The sequence below is a fragment of the Mustelus asterias genome, chromosome 25, assembly GCF_964213995.1.
Source record: "Mustelus asterias chromosome 25, sMusAst1.hap1.1, whole genome shotgun sequence".
Lineage (NCBI taxonomy): Eukaryota > Metazoa > Chordata > Chondrichthyes > Carcharhiniformes > Triakidae > Mustelus > Mustelus asterias.
The window spans coordinates 18426016-18446610 of record NC_135825.1 but is presented as its reverse complement, the minus strand read 5'-3'; the positions used below and the strand labels follow the sequence as shown (position 1 = coordinate 18446610).

Here is a 20595-nt window from a genome sequence, read left to right as displayed (position 1 = left end):
TTGGGGTTACAATGAAGGTCGATAATCTAGATGACTTTGCAGAGGCGATAATTGTCGCTCATGAGAAGGTGAAAATAACATCATGAAGATAAGATAAGAACTATTATTTTTCCATTGTGACTGATCCTTCACCAGTGATAAGGTTAATGATTTATGCAACTATTTACCACTAATGATAAACTCAGTGAATAAAAGAGAGAATCGATGCCCACAACACACTAGCTGCAAGATGGGGAAGTTTCTACTTGGAACAGGTCAGTCTGTTTTACCATTTCATTACCTTTGATATTGTCCATGAACATGAAACCATGCTTTATATAAAAAACTCCATTTAGTGAGTGGGCTGAACAAACCAGATATGTTCAAAAAGACTGACGATCAGCATTTTAAAAGTGACAGAAATGGCAATTCCTAAATTGGCTGAACAGTCAGATAGCTGTACCTTACAAATTACAAAGCCAGTAGCAAGAAGCTGGGCTGACTACAAATAGCCCACCAGAGACATAGGGTAGCATGGTGACACAGTGGTTAGCAATGCCGCCTAACAGTTCCATAGACCTGGGCACAATTCCAACATTTGGTGACTCTGTGGAGTTTGCACGTTCTCCCCATGTCTGGGTGGATTTCCTCCGGGTGCTCCGGTTTCCTCCCATAGATGTGTGGGTTCGGTTGGCCATGCTAAATTGCACCCTGGTGTCCCAAGATGTGCAGGTAAGGGAGATTAGCAGGGTAAATATGCGAGGTTACGGGGATAGGGCCTGGGTAAGATGGTCTGTCAGAGAGTTGGTGCAAACCCAATGGGCCGAATTGCCTCCTTCTGCACTGTTGGGATTCTATGACAGATGTCCCATCTCCAGAACCATTCACAACAGATTCAGGCATAATCTTTATATTCAGCTGGATGTGGACCAAGTCCTTAAATCAATCACTTTGTACAATGGAGATCATGTGGTGAGCTGGCTAACTGCTTCTTCCCAGACCAGTCATAGTGAGATCAGAAAGATCCTCAGTTGGCATGGTCTCTCTCTCTCTCTCCAACAGAAGCTTTGGCCCTGCCTAACATTTGACCAACCTTAAATAGCAACACTGCAGCTACTGACTCAGAAAACATAAATCATTTATAATTGTCTGGTGTGTGTATGTGCTTGCATATGTGTGTGTGCGTGCATGCGCGTTTGTATGTTTGTGTGTATGTGAAATGCATGTGTGAGTTAGAGTGTTTCTAAGGCTGAGGCAAACAGAGGGATAGAAGCTGCATGCTTGATGGGCCGAAGGGCTAGATCTTGTGATGTATTGTTCTTTGTTCTTTTGTTCTTTGTTCTTTGTTTTGTACAATACAGACGTTACATGTTTGTAAAGCATATTAAATACTATTTCCAATAAAACATACAAGAAAACCTATATAAATTGTTTAAAAACATATACTATGATCAACTGAGAGGTAGAGAGTGAAGTTATTCTATCATTCCTCACCTCACCTTAATATTGTAAGGTTTTATCCGTAATTTCAGCCTTAAGATCGATAAGATGATTAGAAGGAAGTGAAGACTCCTTTCTCAAATTCAACTCTCATTGTAAACGAATTGATTCTTAACATTAACTGAAGATGCCTTTTTGTTGGGTGACCTGTTGTCAGTGCATGTTTTGATCAAACTCAACATTATTGTAAATAACCTATTGAATTCTCTACCTGCTATTCCTCCACTAAATGCTCTTTGACAGTAACATGAATCTGAACGTTTGTGTTGTGAGGCAAAATAACATCTATGTACAAATGAGACAAAGTACATGGCCCCATGTTAATTCTCAGGTTCACCTCTTTCCATTTTTGACTAGTGGTGAAGTTGATGAAAATAAATAGAGTTGAGTCTAACTGCAGCTGAAAAAAATAGTATCTGAGGTAAAAATAATGATTCAAAGGGTAGAATCACAGAATTCATACAGTTCAGAAATTGGCATTCAGCCCATTGAATCTGTATCGACTCTCCAACCGAGAATCCCACCCAGTCCCTATCCCAGTAACCCCACGTATTTACCCTGCTAATCCCCCTAACCTACGCATCTTGGGACACTAAGGGACAATTTAGCATGGCCAATCAACCTAACCCGCACACCTTTGGGAGGAAACTGGAGCTCCTGGAGGAAATCCACACAGGCACGGGGAAGAATATGCAAACTCCACACAGACAATGACCCAAGGCCGGAATTGAACCCAGGTCTCTGGAGCTGTGAGGCAGCAGTGCTAACCACTGTGCTACCGTGCCCATTTTAATGAAATTTGCTGCGATTAAATAAGGTCATTCAACTATACAATTCAAAAGCATTGAGATGGTCGATCAGATTGACGCATTATGCCCACCCAAAGGAGGCAGAGAGCGGGTATAGATGGGTCTTTTTCTAAATGGAGGTCGGTCACCGGTGGAGTGCCCCAGGGATCTGTTCTGGGACCCTTGCTGTTTGTCATTTTTATAAATGACCTGGATGAGGAAGTGGAGGGATGGGTTGGTAAGTTTGCTGACGCCACGAAGGTTGGTGGGGTTGTGGATAGTCTGGAGGGATGTCAGAAGTTACAGAGGGACATGGATAGGATGCAAGACTGGGCGGAGAAGTGGCAATGGACTTCAACCCAGATAAATGCGTAGTGGTCCATTTTGGCAGGTCAAATGGGATGAAGGAGTACAATCTAAAGAGAAAGACTCTTAGTACTGTAGAGGATCAGAAGGACCTTGGGGTCCGGGTCCATAGGACTCTAAAATCGACCCCGCAGGTGGAGGAGGTGGTTAAGAAGGCATATGGTGTGCTGGCCTTTATCAATCGAGGGATTGAGTTTAGGAGTCCGGGGATAATGATGCAGCTATATAAGACCCTCGTCAGACCCCACTTGGAGTACTGTGCTCAGTTCTGGTCGCCTCATTACAGGAAGGATGTGGAAAAGATTGAAAGGGTGCAGAGGAGATTTACAAGGATGTTGCCTGGATTGAGTGGCATGCCTTATGAGGATAGGCTGAGGGAGCTCGGTCGTTTCTCCTTGGAGAGACGTAGGATGAGTGGAGACCGAATAGAGGTGTATAAGATGTTGAGAGGCATAGATCGGGTGGACTCTCAGAGGCTTTTTCCCAGGGTGGAAATGGCTGCTACGAGAGGACACAGGTTTAAGGTGCAGTGGGGTAGGTACAGGGGAAATGTTAGGGGGAAGTTTTTCACACAGAGGGTGGTGGGCGAGTGGAATCGGCTGCCGTCAGTGGTGGTGGAGGCAAACTCAATAGGGTCTTTTAAGAGACTCCTGGATGAGTACATGGGACTTAATAGGATGGAGGGTTATAGGTAGGCCTAAAAGATAGGGATATGTTCGGCACAACTTGTGGGCCGAAGGGCCTGTTTTGTGCTGTAGTTTATCTATGTTTCTATTATTTTAATTAGTGTACAGTCAGGTTATTGAGCCACATGCAATAAATGCAAAGTCTTGCGGTTTTATTCTGTACCTCTCTATAAAGGTCCAACTTTAGTCAGAAGATCAAGTGTCCCATGTTGGTAAATGACTGCATCCTATCAACCTCAAGATATAAACTAAAACAGGAATAACTCACATTTATATAATGCCATTAATGTAGAAAATCACTGCAATTCCTCAGAGCCAGTGTTGCCAAGATCACAGACTTGGTGATTTGCACCCACATTGTCCAAGATACGCTTCCCAGTAGGGTGAATGAACTGTGGAGGTAGGACTGATACTGACAGCAAATCCCAAAGACCTAGTTAACGCCCAAGGCCCAATTCTGGGATGGATCAGTCTACTTTCTATCTTACTGAACTGGAAGATGTCAGAGGTGTTGATGAGGCTTTTGTCTCAAGGTGGGCTGTGATAGGAGAGAAGTTGGACCATGTTACTGTGGTGGAAATAAGCTGACTTGGCAATTGGCAGAATAAGCGAACGGAAGCTCAACTGGGCACTGAACAACCCTGAATTGGTGAACAATATGGTTCAGTCTGAGACAGGAAACAGGAAGGAGTTGGTGGTTAAGTTGGGAATGGGTGTTGTGTATAGTGAATTCAATGTTACAATGCTTAGCTGGAAAAAAGATGCTTTGTCTCAAACTGGTTAATCTGAAGTACAGAGGCAGAGGAGGGGAAGGTGTTATCAATGTAGAGCCAGGTGTTATCAATGTACGTGTAGATCCTGACCCCCATGTCTGTCGATCTCACCAAAGGGCAGCCAATAGATGAGGAAAGGAGTTTGACCAAGGATTGATTCTTAATGGTTCCTATTCACTCTATAATAACATTGTGGTGAACCCTTAAACCTTTCAGCATATTTTGATCACATTTTAACACTTCTCCTATATTCTTTATTACAGCAGTGGTCTTGTTGGCGTGCCTGGAACTGGGTGAGTCTTTGTGCTTTCCAAACTATTTTGAATGTTTCTGCAATGAGTAGAGGCTCAGTGCTGATTATCCTTTCTCCTCACTCTCAGGCTCTGCCTTCAGACTGGTTTGTTACTTTACAAGCTGGGCACAGTACAGACCAGGAGCGGGGAAATTCAAGGTCGAGGATGTGGATCCCTGCTTGTGCACACATCTGATCTACGCTTTCGCTGGGATGAAGGAAAATAAAATCTCCATCCTTGATGCAAATGATCTGATTCTCTACCACTCATTCAACAGTCTTAAAAACAAGTATGATTATTCTATAAATATTGAGAAAGTACCTGCAATGCTAAATGTGGTGTGAAGTCCTTTCCATATTCTGTTCAACAATGTGTATTCTGCATTGAGTTTTCTTTGTGCAATTAAAATTTAGCACCAAAAGAAGAAAGCAGTAAAAAGAGAGGAACAATAATGATTTTTAGCAGTTCCTGTTGTGTTAATAAATACATTTGCTTATGTTACTTATTCTAAAAGAACAATTTGTTCATTTTTTCAACAGAAATAAAAACCTTAAAACACTCTTGTCCATTGGAGGCTGGAACTTTGGAACTCAGAAGTAAGATGAAAATATTTTATTATAGTATTGGGTGAAATGTGTTTCTTTATTTCCTATTTCTCATAATATAAAATACACTAAGATCAACAAAGTATTTTTGGAAAAGTTTACATTATGGTTTTAGATAAATATATAGATTACCTGTTAATGCGAATACTGTGACAATGTTCAGCTGTTGGTAAAACATAATTCAAACATTATTTAGAAGATGGTATTTGACAAGAACTAATGCATCATTTTTGCAAAGACTTAATTTAAGTTAATACACCCAATGAAGACTTTTTCAACTGACTATCGAGAGCAGCAACAATGCAACACCATACCACAGCTTTCCTTGTATATTTTGAAATTGTAAAGTTTGGAAAGCAAAATACTCCAGTTCTGACCTTGTTTAACTTTATACTCTGCTCTCTGCTCCAGGTTCACCACCATGGTTTCCACCCAAGAAAACCGCCAAACTTTCATCCAGTCTGTGATTACCTTCCTCCGCCGTTACGGATTTGATGGTTTGGATATTGACTGGGAATATCCTGAGACACAAAACAAACATCGCTTCACCTTGTTGGCACAGGTAGGAGAAAACATATTTCACAGGATGCACTCAGTCTATCAGCTAAAATAAAGCACCTTTCAATCCCAGTTTGTAAATTTAAATTTCCTCCCAGATCCTCACCGAGAACACAGAACATAGGAACAGGGACAAGTCACTGAGCTCTTCCAGTCTGTTTTGCCATTCAATGAGATCATGGCTAATCTGCAACTTACCCTCTATTAATACACAATTAGGAAGAAAGGTTTAAAAAAAAAATTCTCAGAATTTGCGAAAGATGAAAATGGAATATTTAAATATGAAACATATGAATTTACAACGCAAAGTAATTTAATGGCATACTTATTCAACACAGTCCTGGCGGCTGTGCAATAACAACTATTGATCTGGGTTTCATTTAAACCTCGCCCTACCTCTGAACATGATTTGGTAAATTATTGTAAGCCACTTATCCTTTCTTCCTTTGAAGCTGGATAATTCTTCAGTCTGTGTTTAAAACCCCACATTTGAGATCACGTACCAACTGACTCAAGAACAGCTTCTTCTTTGCTGCCATCAGACTTTTGAATGGACCTACCTTATATTAAGTTGATCTTTCTCTACACTCTAGCTATGACTGTAACACTACATTCTGCACCCTCTCCGCTCCTTCTCCCCTATGTAGAAAGAACAAGGAATAGTACAGCGCAGGAACAGGGCCTTTGGCCCTCCAAACCTGCGCCAATCATCATGCTTACCTAAACTAAAACCGCATGCACTTACGGAGTCCGTATCTTTCATTCCCATCCTATTTGTGTATTCGTCTAGTCGCCCCTTAAATGCCACTATCATTCCTTCTCCCACCACATCCCCGGGCAGAGCATTCCGGACATTCACCATCCTCTGTTTAAAAAACTTGCCTTGCACATCTCTAAACTTTCCCCCACGAACCTTAAACCTTTGCCCCCTAGTACTTGCCTTTTCTACCCTCGGAAAGAGCATTTGACTATCCACTCTGTCCATGCCACTCATAATCTTGTAAACCTCTATCAGGTCACCCCTCAACCTTCATCGTTCCAGTGTACTCTATGAGTGTCATGCTTTGTCTGTATAGCGCGCAAGAAACAATACTTTCCGCTGTATCCCTATACATGTGACAATAATACATCAAACCAAATCAAGTCAAATCATTTGTTGTGATTCTGTTGCTAAGAGAAACTTTGTTCATTTCAACTTCTAGGAAATGTTGGCAGCTTTCGAAGCTGAGGCGAAAAGCTCTGGAAAATCCAGACTGCTGATCTCAGCTGCGGTGTCTGCTGGGATGGGCATCACTGAAATGAGCTATGAGGTTCCTGAACTTGGAAAGTAAGTATCCATGTTAATCACACAGACAGAGTACAGGGGAGGTGAAGAGAGATAGGGCGAACAGTTGGAAGCTTTTTCCCAGGGCAGAAATGACAATTACAAGGGGGCACAAGTTCAAAATAAGGGGGGAATGGTTCAGTGGACATGTGCGGGGGAAAAACTTTACACAGAGGGTGGTGGGGGCCTTGAATGCACTGCCAAGTGAGGTGGTCGAGGCAGATACATTCGTGACATTTAAGACTTATCTTTATAGGCATATGAACAAATGGGGATTAGAGGGATATTAGCGCTTTGTTTAGATAGGTAGACGTGATCGGCGCAGGCTTGGAGAGCCGAAGAGCTGTTCCTGTGCTGTACTGTTCTTTGTTATTTGTTCTTTAAAGTGAGGTTGAATTCATGTACTCAATTCTGGGCTTTGTTGCTTGCATGGCTTTGGGCTGAATAGTTTCTCTTATTGACTGGGAATGACCCGGTTAAGCTGTATTCACAACCTGGGTAATGCTGAGAAAGCAAAACATGAAAGCAAGTGAGCAGTACAATACAAACTTTTAACAGCTTCAGAGAATCCCAAAGATATTGGCTGGAATTAACCCAAAAAATTTCCAAGTGTCAAATTCAACTGGAGTAACTGGAGTTTTTTCCAGTGGGAGGTCAGTCAAGAATCTCCCACATGCTGATGGCAAAGGCCAGCAGCATGGATATCATTCAATCTCAGGGGGCAGTGCCTATTCCCGCTGGAGAGACTGAAATCAGTGCGCCGAGCAGGCCACTGCACAGGCGCTGATCTGTCAGTGCCGAGATCAGCGCATGCGCAGTGGCCCCACACTGACAGCCTCCCTCTTTGTTGGCCAACTCGGCCCTCCGCCCCCCCCAACACCCCCATGGCCTGATCGTTGGACCCCTGACCATTCCTGGGCCCAGCCCCAACCCATAGAAACATATAGAAACTAGAAGCAGAAGTGGGCCAATTGGCTCTTCGAGCCTGCTGCGCCATTCATTTTGATCATGGCTGATCATCCAATTCAATATCCTGATCCCCCCTTCCCCCATATCCCTTGATCCCTTTAGCCCAAGTGCTATATCTAATTTCTTCTTGTAATCAGACAATGTTTTGGCCTCAGTTATATTCTATCATAGTGAATTCCATACATTCACCACCCTCTGGGTGAAGAAATTTCTCCTCAACTCAGTCCTAAAAGGTTTACCCCTTATCCTCAAACTATGACCCCTAGTTCTGGACTCCCTCACCATCGGGAATATTCTTCCTGAATCTACTCTGTCTCGCCCTGTTAGAACTTTATAAGTCTTTCCCCCCCTTCGGCCCTCCCCGATTTTTCCAATCTCCTCATCCCCACACCCCCATTTCTCCCCCAACAGTTATAGAGTCATAGAATCATAGAGGTTTACAGCATGGAAACAGGCCCTTCGGCCCAACTTGTCCATGCCGCCCTTTTTTTTTAAAACCCCTAAGCTAATCCCAATTGCCCGCATTTGGCCCCCTATCCCTCTGTACCCATCGTATCCATGTAACTATCTAAATGCTTTTTAAAAGATAAAATTGTACCCGCCTCTACTACTACCTCTGGCAGCTTGTTCCAGACACTCACCACCCTCTGTGCGAAAAACATTGCCCCTCTGGACACTTTTGTATCTCTCCCCTCTCACCTTAAACCTATGCCCTCTAGTTTTAGACTCCCCTACCTTTGGGAAAAGATATTGACTATCAACCTCGCCTATTCCCTCATTATTTTATAGACCTCTATAAGGTCATCCCTCAGCCTCCTACGCTCCAGAGAAAAAAGTCCCAGTGTATTCAGCCTCTCCTTATAACTCAATCCATCAAGTCCCGGTTGCATCCCAGTAAATCTTTTCTGCACTCTTTCTAGTTTAATAATATACTTTCTATAATAGGGTGACCAGAATTGCACACAGTATTCCAAGTGTGGCCTTACCAATGTCTTGTACAACTTCAACAAGATGTCTCAACTCCTGTATTCAATGTTCTGACCGATGAAACCAAGCATGCCAAATGCCTTCTTCACCACTCTGTCCACCTGTGACTCCACTTTCAAGGAGCTATGAACATGTACCCCGAGATCTCATTGTTCTGTAACTCTCCCCAATGCCCTACCATTAACTGAGTAAGTCCTGCCCTGGTTCAATCTACCAAAATGCATTACCTCACATTTGTCTAAATTAAACTCCATCTGCTATTCATCAGCCCATTGGCCCAATTGATCAAGATTCCGCTGCAATTGGAGATAACCTTCCTCACTGTCCACCATGCCACCAATCTTGGTGTCATCTGCAAACTTACTAACTGTGCCCCCTATATTCTCAACCAAATCATTAATATAAATGACAAATAACAGTGGGCCCAGCACTGACCGCTGGTCAAAGGCCTCCAGTTTGAAAAACAACCCTCTACAACCACCCTCTAGCTTCTGTCAAGAAGCCAATTTTGTATCCATTTAGATACCTCACCCTGGATCCCGTGAGATTTAACTTTATGCAACAACCTACCATGCAGTACCTTGTCAAAGGCCTTGCTAGAGTCCATGTAGACAACATCAACTGCACTGCCCTCATCTACCTTCTTGGTTACCCCTTCAAAAAACTCAATCAAATTTGTGAGACACGATTTTCCACTCTCAAAGCCATGCTGACTGTCCCTAATCAGTCCTTGCATCTCTAAATGCCTGTAGATCCTGCCTCTCAAAATACTTTCCAATAATTTACCCACCACAGATGTGAGGCTCACTGGCCTGTAGTTCCCAGGCTTTTCCCTGCAGCCCTTTTTAAACAAAGGCACAACATTTGCCACTCTCCAATCTTCAGGCGCCTCACCCGTGACTATCAATGATTCAAATATCTCGGCTAGAGGACCCGCAATTTCCTCCCTAGCCTCCCACAACGTCCTGGGATATACCTCATCAGGTCCCGCAGATTTGTCTACCTTGATGCGCTTTAAGACTTCCAGCGCCTCCTTCTCTGTAATGTGTACACTCCTCAAGACATCAATATTTAATTCCCCGAGTTAACCCCCCGCAGTCCCGATGACCCCTCTCCCGCAGTTCCAATCCCCCATCAGGCTGACTGCCCCCACCGGCTGCCCTCCCCCACCCCCCAGCCCGCCATGACCGCTGGCCTCCCTCATTCCCCAACCGATCCCTAGGCAAAGTGGCAGTGGGAACCCCCCATCCCAAATATCAGTGCTCAAAACATTTCATTTGTCTCCAATTTTTCAGCTTAAACAGGGTGCTGCATTTTATAAAAAGTCTGAATGCACAATAGAAATGCATAAAGGTCTTCATGCTGGCTCAGTAGTAGCACCCTGGCTCTGAGTCAAACCATTGTGCACTCAAGCCATTACTGAATTGAAGTGTCTCAGCTGGCACTCCAATGCCATGCTCAGGGAGTGCTGCTCTGTCGTATTTCAGACATGATATTAAACTGAAGTCCTGTCTGATCTCTTAACCAGATGGAAAAGGCTCCATGGCATTATTCTCCCAGTGCCCAGGGGAGTTGGCTGGATGGCTGGTTCTTGATGCAGAGTGAATCAACAGCTTCAGTTCAATTCCCGAACCGGCTGAGATTATTCATGAAGGCCCTTTCTTCTCAACCTTGCCCTTCGCCTGAGGTGTGGTGATCCTCAGATTAAAGCACCACCTGTCAGCTCTCCCCCTCAAAGGGGAGAGCAGCCTATGGTTATCTGGAATTGTGGTGACCTTGCCTTTTCTACCACAGGCAAAAGAACCAAATTACTCCCATTGACTGTTTATCTCAGTGACTGGATGTTGGAAGTAATTCAGTGTCTGTGAACTGCTTTGGGACATCCTGAACCATGAACAGTCCTAGATAAATGCAATGCCCTTTTTATTTTGTAATTGTTAGAATTCATTTGTTTTAATGAGCCTGAAAATTCCCATTTATTTTAGTGAAAAAGATATCAGTGTAACTCCGATCTCTCCTCATGCAGATACTTGGACTTTTTCAATGTGATGACATATGATTACTTTGGATCTGGGAGAAGCCACACTGGAGAAAATAGCCCCCTTTATCCTCTTCCAAATGACAATCGCTACGTCAACATTCATTTTAATGTGGTAAGTGTTCACAAAAATAGAAACTATGATATTTATTATTTCCAGTGTGTAACTTTTTTCTGCCAGATGGCTAGCAAAGCCTTTCTAGCCAATACTTTCATGTTTTTTCCCCCTGTAGGCATTTACAATGAATTACTGGAAAAGTCAGGGAGCTCCCCCAGAGAAACTGAACATTGGAGTTGGTACATATGGCCATACTTTCAGACTAAGCACATCCCAACATGGTGTTGGAGCCCCATCTGGAGGTCCTGGGCCAGCTGGCAAGTACACCAGAGCAACTGGAACCTTGTCCTATTATGAGGTATTGATACCGGTGCAGATTCTTTATTCTATAAAATGTTGTATTTGCAAATACAAATTAACCAAGTGCTGAGACCGACACCCCACCAAAACCAAGCTTCGCTGTGAGAGATTACCTCAATCATATGAACGTCCTCAGGCAGATTAAGTAACATGTTAGAATGTATTTTTATTTCATCATCGTTGTCAACCAGGGCAAAGATGTCATGTTCCTCCAGTTGTGAGCAAAGCTCATGCTGATTTGAGTGCCTGTGTATAGAAATGGCCTCAATAAAGACTTTCACAAATGAAAGGAACTCTTGACAGTTTTAGGTAAAATGGTAAAACCCTTGTGCACTTTAAGTGATGGAAGTATCCAGGATGGCCCAGTGTGAAATCAGGCAGTGCATTCTGACATCCTTATCAAAGACACCCCCAGTTGATCATCTATCCCATGTATGAAGGTCCTGCTGACACTGCCGGCCTCACAAAACATGGCTTCACTCAGCTTAGGTACCAACAGCACAGGAGCTGAAACATGTCATCATATTCTGATGAACAGAGACAATGCCACACCCTCCATCATTGGAAGGTGTTTGACTGTCTTACACTGGCCATTGTTGTCAGTCTCGGAAAATACTCCAAGGAGAAAGTGGAGGATGTAACCTTTCACATCCTCAACCTCCCTCCCTAAAGGAATTTCCATTTTATTGGGTACATATAATACAGCCATTCCTTAGCAGTTCGTGTGACAACATATGACTGATTTCTACATTGTTGGAAAGTAAGGAAGCTGGTGTCGATGCTATTCTTTAAATCAATCTCTTTATAACGTGATTGAATGAAGTCCAGCCACTTCTTTGGCTCCTTCAGTGACTCAGATTGAAAAGATGCAGTGTGAGGAATCAATGGTTATTGTTGCGCGATTCATTCACTCGGGAGGCTAGGACGTACCCGGGAATAAAGGCTTTTATTCACAACAAGAATAGAGCATACTGCTTAACAATACTATCCCAGACTAAGGGCCACTAGGAAGTAGCAGTGACCTTTATACTCCTGTAAGAAGGCGGAGCCAAATGGAGTGTACCACAGAACAATGCTAACAGGTGGAACACCCCAACCCTAACCCCAACAGTAACAAGAGTAACATATGTACAAGTACCCATAGTGATAACCATCTATGGTTCACCACAGTTATCTTTTAATAAAGGATAATATTACTCCCCAATTTGCTATTACTGAATAAAAACATATTTTTGTTCAGCAGCAATAAAGAACAATGCCCCCCAGTTTGAGGAATGCAATTGACAGAAAATGTTATCTGATTAAAAGATGAAAGCTATATGAAGTGAGAAAGATTGTCAGTGTACACTGAAAGCATTGCAAACCACTGATGATTTGAAAGCTAATGCCTCACTCTTCTCACAGATCTGCTTATTTTTGAAAACTGGCAATGCAGCATGGGATGCTCCACAGATGGTTCCATATGCCTATAATAGCAATGAATGGATTGGATATGATAACGTGAGAAGCGTTGCAGCCAAGGTAACTTTGATAAACTGATGTTTATTTGACGCAATATTTATTGTCATATACAGTTGGTGAGATTCTTTGGTCGCCCCTCAGTGTTTTTCTTGGCGGCGGGAGGCGGTGCATCATTTACTGGCGGCACGATTCTCTGTTTCTGCCGCTGTCAATGGGAAATCCCATTGAAGCCACCCGGTGCTGCCGGGAAACCCGTGGTAGGGGGTGCGCCACCAGTGGGACCAGAGAACCCCACTGGCAAGAACGGCCAGCTTGTTTATTGCAATCAGCATTAGAATCTTGTTGGTATATGGTAGATCAATTGACGAACAGTAACCTTAGACCATTATATACACACACAATTGTTGGACTGTGCATTATGGATAAGATGGGCTTTGGTGTGTTTGAACTACCATTTTAACTTTTGATGCAGCCTCTTACACAGGAGTGCTGGGAGAAATTCGCACTTCTGTCAACTCACCTCTTTGTAGATAAGCTGGTAGTGCATTCCAGAGCCTAACCACTTGCTGCTTGGAAAAGATTTTCCCAAATTCAATTCTGCTTCTGATACAAATTACTTTAAATCTAGGATCTCTAATGTTTGATCATTTCATGAGTGGAAGGTTCCCCCTATTTATTCTACCCAGATCCAGCATGACTTTGAACCCTGAATGCTCATGGCATTCGTTTCCCGAAGAAAAATCATCCCAACTTCCCCAGTCTGTCTTCAGATCTGAAGTTCCTCTTTCCTGGAACCATTCTTATTAATCGTTTCCGCGTTCTCTAAAACATTCAGGTCCTTTTGAAAGTAAGATGCCCAGGCACAACACTCCAGCTAAAACTAGTGATTTATGCAAGTTCAACATAACCTTCCTGTTCTTGTATTCTACGCACCTATTAATAAAGCCCAGGATACTGTATGTGTTAATGACCATTCTCTCAACCTGTCCTCCCACATTCAATGATCTGAGCACATATACACCAGTGTCCCTTTGCTCCATGTTTTTCCAATTAGAGTGAATTATTTCACATTTCTCTGTGTAGTAGGGCAAACGCATGGAGTGTGGGCTGCAGCAGGTGAGGAATGAATGTAAAGGGTTAAACAGACAACCTGACTGTAGTATCTATACTCACTGCAGGCAGACACATGTCAAATTACAAATCACTACATCCCTGACAGCACTAAACAGTCACACCCCAGGTGAGATCTTTCCGAGGTTACAGCAACAATAAGAGAATTGATATCACTTATCAAGGCTCCACAATGTCTAGAGGATCCATTGTGCCTCTGGAAAACTAATAAAGTATTAAAGGATATGGGGACAATTAACACACCATCGAAATCGGTTTGACAAACAAAACAGTTTGATATTGTAAAATGTTAGTTAGCATATGTCCAGAAAACAATTAAAGTTAAAGCACACATGTCAATGGATTCACATAATGTGATCAAAACAGAACTGTAACCAATTCAAAGTAACAATATGATGACCTAATATAAACGTAATGCTTTGTAACATAAAAAAGGGTATAAGAATGTGTAAGAACCAACGATTAGCAGAGTAGCTTGGAAGCAAGCTCTGAGTCCTACTCTCCCTCATGCATGTTGAATAAAGCCATTTTTGTGAAGTTCTATACGGTCTCAGATGAATCAGTTCGTTCATTCCCTCCAATACTTTGCATTGAACCTCATCTGTCACCTGTCTGCCCATTTCACCAACCTGCCTATGGCCTTTTGAGACCGGGATTGTGCCCTGTACAAAAAAGTTAACATCATTGAGATGTATGAGTTAAAGCACGGGTCCCAACACTGAACCTGAGGGAGCATTAGTTATATTTGGCGAACAGTTATTTGTAAACGAGGATTTGTGAATTAAAATTGTGACCAAGGTCCTTTGTAATGGGACAGCATGGTGGCACAGTGGTTAGCACTGTTGCCTCACAGCGTCAGGGACCTGGGTTCAATTCCCGGCTTGGGTCACCGTCTGTGTGGAGTTTGCACATTCTCCCCCTGTCTGCGTGCGTTTCCTCCGGGTGCTCCGCTTTCCTCCCATAGTCCACAGATGTGCAGGTTAGGTGCATTGGCCATGCCAAATTCTCCCTCAGTGTACCCGAACAGGCACCGGAGTGTGGCGACTAGGGGATTTTCACATTAACTTCATTGCAGTGTTAATGTAAGACTACTTGTGACTAATAAATAAACTTTACTTTACTTTTTACTTTACTTTACTTTTACTTTCCTTTACTCTATTTTTACTTTACTTCACTTTTTAATTACTTTACTTTGCTTTACTTTTAGGCCGATTTTGTGGTGAAGAACAACTTTGGAGGAGCCATGGTGTGGACTATTGCTATGGATGATTTCTCTGGTGCTTTCTGCGGCGAAGGGCCTTATCCTCTCATTGGTGCACTGCACACTGGGCTTGGAATTTCTACTGGTAAATATCACGATTCTTGGATCTGATTATTTGTTTCTGCCACAAAGTCAACATGGTCAGTAACTAATAACTATTATAACTGAGCAATTATTTGGAGTATTTGAATATATTTTAATTTCAACATTGTGAGAACCACAGAAATGTGACTACTTGAATATTGCTCAGCCTCCACAAGAATGATATTCCTAAAACCGGATGTGACGTGCAGTGGAATATCGGACCATGTTGTTATGACCCAGGATGCAGGGGTGAACCGGTTACTCACTTTGTTCCGGTACTAAATTAGTAATAACTCATATTCAAGAGCTGGAATTTGAAAGAGAGGTAATTGAACTGTGTATTGCTAAGTGCAAGAAATAAGCCAACCAGTTTCCTTAAGTTAACAAGTAAAGAGTGAGTTTAATTGCTAAAACCTACGCAGGTAAAGATGTAAGACTTGCTAACCAAAGGTTTAAAATGAACAAATATGGCCAAATACTCACTAATGCAGAAACAACACACATATTGCAGTATTAACCTTCTTTGAAAAGGACATTTTCGCAAATCAAAGGACATTAGCTTTCAGCAGCTACCAGGTTGCATTTGTCAATGTCGTTTTCAAATACTGCAGGGTGGTAAAGTTTAACGCACTGGCCATAATGATGATGCAAGACACACATGCCTAATATTCGACGAGTGACAATGTTTCTACCTTCATATCTAGATTTGTACATCTGCATATCGTTCACCTAAATCTAATAAGCTAGTCTTGGTTTTGGCCAAATCAATGTCTCATCAATCATTTCACAGCCAGTCCAACCAACTACAACACACAAAATCCAATCCACCCACCCAACCAGCATGCAAATTAGAAGTAAGTCTGTGTAGAATATCAGATATTAAAAGCTTGACCAAGTGATAAGGATGACTCAGGCAGAAAAATAAACATGGTATGGAATTTTCCCGTCCCACCTGCCACAGGAATCATAGATGGCAGGACATGGACCATGCAAAGGTCTGTTGACCTTGGACGGGATTTTCCGGTCTTTGGGTGGGGATGGATGGAAAATCCCATCCATAGTGTCTGGAAATTTATTTGTGGCTCAAGGGTTCTGATCCACAGTAGCTGCTGGTTCCTCATGCTTTTTCCCTGGGGATTTTGGTTTTGATTCAGAATTATCCCTTCAGCACTCCTGGTTTGCAGCAATAAGGTCTTCTGCTGGGTTTTTCCAAATCACAAACCGCTCAGCTTTTGATGAAAGAGTTTTCGCCAAAGGTTTCCCCTGGCACAGCCTCTCTTTGACTATTAAAACCTAGTATCTTATTACTCAAGAGCTGGATCATGGGACCTCACACTGAGATCTCCTGGTCTCCATATGAAAAAAAAGTGTCCTTTGCAAATGAAACATAGCACCTGCTGTAAGCCAGTGTCCTCTGCTGAGGAAAGATGTCCTGTTCAAAAATGTCCAGCTGATGACATCTTAACTTAACATTTTAAACAACACATCTTCATGAAAATAGTAACAGGCTAAGTCAAGAATCTGTATTGGTTGTTGCATTCAGTATGCATTGATAGTTAAATAAATTGAAGATGTGTGATTTATAAGATAACATATTGTGATACAAATTTATTAAGTTGCTTTTTATTAGAGTTCAACAACATTTTGTACAACTTGACCAAAAATAAAACTATAATTAGATCACACTTCAAAATTTGCTCTCTTACAAATAAACTCCAGACAGAATTGGCTCTGTTACAAGATTTGCTCAGTAGTATTTATTTAACTGAATATCGAAAGAATTCATTCCTGATACCATAATGAATGGAACCTCTACCTTAGAATTTAAGAGCATTTTTTTTACTCCATTCTTAAAATTTCAAAGGCAATGTGCAGAATGACAGGGCAAGCTCTCAATCCGTGACCTTGGTTGCTCCAAAAACCAAATTTAAATTGAATCCAATCCATGGTCCCCAAAAGAGAGACATACAAGGTCCAAGCTGACAAGAAAAGGTATTTCACCTGATCTGGAGCTTAATCTGATGCTTGATCTTAGCCAAAAGGCTGATTTAATGAAGCAACGGCTACTTACTTTGCAATGTTTATCTTGTCTGCTACTAATTTTGAAGCAAGCAATGAAATAGTGAATTTTATTTTCTGCTAGGTTGTGTTCCATCTAAGACAACATTGGCACCATTTGCTCCTCCTACACGGTCCCCTGGTGGAGGCGGCAGTGGCGGAAGTGGGTTCTGTGCTGGGAAAGCTAATGGTACCTATGCTGATCCAAAGAGCAAGATCAAATTTTATGAATGTGATGATGGTGTGACCTATCTGAAGAATTGCGTCACTGGATTGGTCTTTGATCCTTCCTGTAACTGTTGCAACTGGGCGTAATGAGAAAGCAGAAGGTAAGCTTGCTTACTCAGAATCACAGAATTGTTACCATGTAGAAAGAGATCATTTATCCCACCTTGTTAACACTGGCTCTCCAAATGAGTATCATGACAATGCCATTCCCTTCCCTTTTCCCTGTACCTTTGCACATTGCTTCTATTCAAATAATCATCTCATGCCCTCTTGAATGCCTGAATGGAACCTGCCTCCCCCAAGCTTCTGGGCAGTGCAACATACAGACCCAACTTGTCGCTGTGTGAAAAAAGCTTTTTCTAGCATCACATTTCCTTTCTTTTGCAAATCACTTTAAATCTGTGCCCTCACGTTTTTGATCCTTTTAGAACATAGAACATAGAACAGTACAGCACAGTACCGGCCCTTTGGCCCTCGATGTTGTGCCGAGCTTTGTCCGAAACCAAGATCAGGCTATCCCACTCCCTATCGTTCTGGTGTGCTCCATGTGCCTATCCAATAACCGCTTGAAAGTTCCTAAAGTGTCGGACTCCACTATCAAAGCAGGCAGTCTATTCCACACCCCGACCACTCTCTGAGTAAAGAACCTTCCTCGGACATCCTTCCTGTATCTCCCACTATGAACCTTATAGTTATGCCCCTTAGTAATAGCTACATCCACCCGAGGAAATAGTCTCTGAACGTCCACTCTATCTATCCCCCTCATCATCTTATATGTTGCCTCTCATCCTCCTCCGCTCGAAAGAGAAAAGCACTAGCTCCCTCAACCTTTCCTCATAAGACCTACCCTCCAAACCAGGCAGCATCCTGCACTCTTTCCAATGCTTCCACATCCTTCTCATAGTGAGGTGACCAGAACTGCGCACAATATTCTAAATGTGGTCTCACCAAGGTCCTGTACAGTTGCAGCACAACCCCACGGCTCTTAAACTCCAACCCCCTGTGAATAAGTGCTAACACACTATAGGCCTTCTTCACGGCTCTATCCACTTGAGTGGCAACCTTCAGAGATTTGTGGATATGAACCCCAAGATCTCTCTGTTCCTCCACATTCCTCAGAAGCCTGCCGTTGACCCTGTAATCCGCATTCAAATTTGTCCTACCAAATTGAATCACCTGAAGGTGGCAACACAGGTGGAGAAGGTGGTGAAGAAGGCATATGGTATGCTTGCCTTTATAGGACGGGGTATAGAGTATAAAAGCTAGAGTCTGATGATGCAGCTGTATAGAACGCTGGTTAGGCCACATTTGGAGTACTGCGTCCAGTTCTGTTCGCCGCACTACCAGAAGGACGTGGAGGCGTTAGAGAGAGTGCAGAGAAGGTTTACCAGGATGTTGCCTGGTATGGAGGGTCTTAGCTATGAGGAGAGATTGGGTAAACTGGGGTTGTTCTCCCTGGAAAGACGGAGAATGAGGGGAGATCTAATAGAGGTGTACAAGATTATGAAGGGATAGATAGGATGAACGGTGGGAAGCTTTTTCCCAGATCAGAAGTGACGTTCACGAGGGGTCACGGGCTCAAGGTGAGAGGGGCGAAGTATAACTCAGATATCAGAGGGATGTTTTTTACACAGAGGGTGGTGGGGGCCTGGAATGCGCTGCCAAGTAGGGTGGTGGAGGCAGGCACGCTACCATCGTTTAAGACTTACCTGGATAGTCACATGAGCAGCCTGGGAATGGAGGGATACAAACGATTGGTCTAGTTGGACCAAGGAGCGGCACAGGCGTGGAGGGCCGAAGGGCCTGTTTCCTGTGCTGTACTGTTCTTTGTTCTTTGTTCTCGCACTTATCAGGGTTAAACTCCACCTGCCATTTTTTGGCCCCAGCTCTGCATCCTATCAATGTCTCTTTGCAGCCTACAACACCCCTCCACCTCATCCACTACTCCACCAATCTTGGTGTCATCAGCAAATTTACTGACCCACCCTTCAGCCCCCTCCTCCAAGTCATTGATAAAAATCACAAATAGCAGCGGACAAATACACTGATCCCTGTGGTACACCGCTGGTAACTGGTCTCCAGTCTGAAAATGGCAGGAACTTTTTCTCCCTTCCTATTCTGTTCAGCCCCCTGATGGTTTTGAACATTTCTATTAAATCTCCTCTCAGCCATCTTCTGACCAAGGAAATCAGTCCCAACCTCTCCAATCTATCCTCATAACTGAAATTTCTCATCCCTGGAACCACTCCTGTAAACCTTTTCTGAACTCTCTCTAATGTGTTCACATCTTTTCTATCGTGTGGCATTCCGATCTGTAAACAATATTCTGGCTGAGGTCTAATTAGTGTCTTGTATAAATTCTGCATTACCTCCTTGCTCGAATAGAGGCTGGGCCTCTATTAATAAAGTCCAGAATACTAGATGCTTTATTAACTGTTTTCTCCACCTGTCTTGCTACCTTCAATGATCTAAGCACATATACACCAATATTGTCTCTCTAAGTTCTTCTACAAAATGCTTCACTTCATACTTCTCTGCATTGAACTTCATTTGCCATTTATCTGCCCACTCCACCAACTTGTCTATGTCTTTTTGAAGTTCTACGCTATCCTCATCACAGTTTACAATGCTTCTGAGTTTTGTTTCACCTGCAAACTTTTAAATTATCCCCTGCATACCAAGATCTAGATCATTGGTATATATCAGAAAAGCAAGGGTTCAAATACCGATCCTTGGAGAACTCCAGTACAAACCTTCCTCCAGCCTGAAAAATATCCATTGACTGTTACTTTCTGCTGCCTATTATTCACCCACTTTTGTATCCACATTGCTACTGTCCCTTTTATTCCATGAGCTATATCCTTTCTTGCACGTCGGTTATGTGGCATTGTGTTTAATGCCTTCTGAAAGTCCATGTAAATCACATCCACTGCATTATCCATATCAGCCCTTTCTGTTACCTCCTCAAAAAAACTCCAGCAAGTTAGGTAAACATGATTTCCCCTTTAGAAATCCATACTGGCTCTTCCTAATCAGCCCACATTTTTCCATATGAGTACTAATTCTATCCCGAATAATTGTTTCTGGA

At 42.8% G+C, this 20595-nt stretch overlaps 1 protein-coding gene across 1 annotated transcript; it reads left to right on the top strand.

The window, feature by feature from the left end:
• The first annotated feature begins 229 nt into the window (after positions 1-229).
• On the top strand, positions 230-17594 carry LOC144479246 (acidic mammalian chitinase-like). The gene is made up of 11 exons (XM_078197915.1): positions 230-254; positions 4356-4385; positions 4473-4674; positions 4925-4981; positions 5402-5552; positions 6751-6875; positions 10855-10981; positions 11100-11282; positions 12689-12805; positions 15084-15222; positions 17365-17594. Exons 1-11 carry the CDS (start codon positions 230-232, stop codon positions 17592-17594), a joined length of 1386 nt encoding a protein of 461 aa, XP_078054041.1.
• Positions 17595-20595: the final 3001 nt, after the last annotated feature.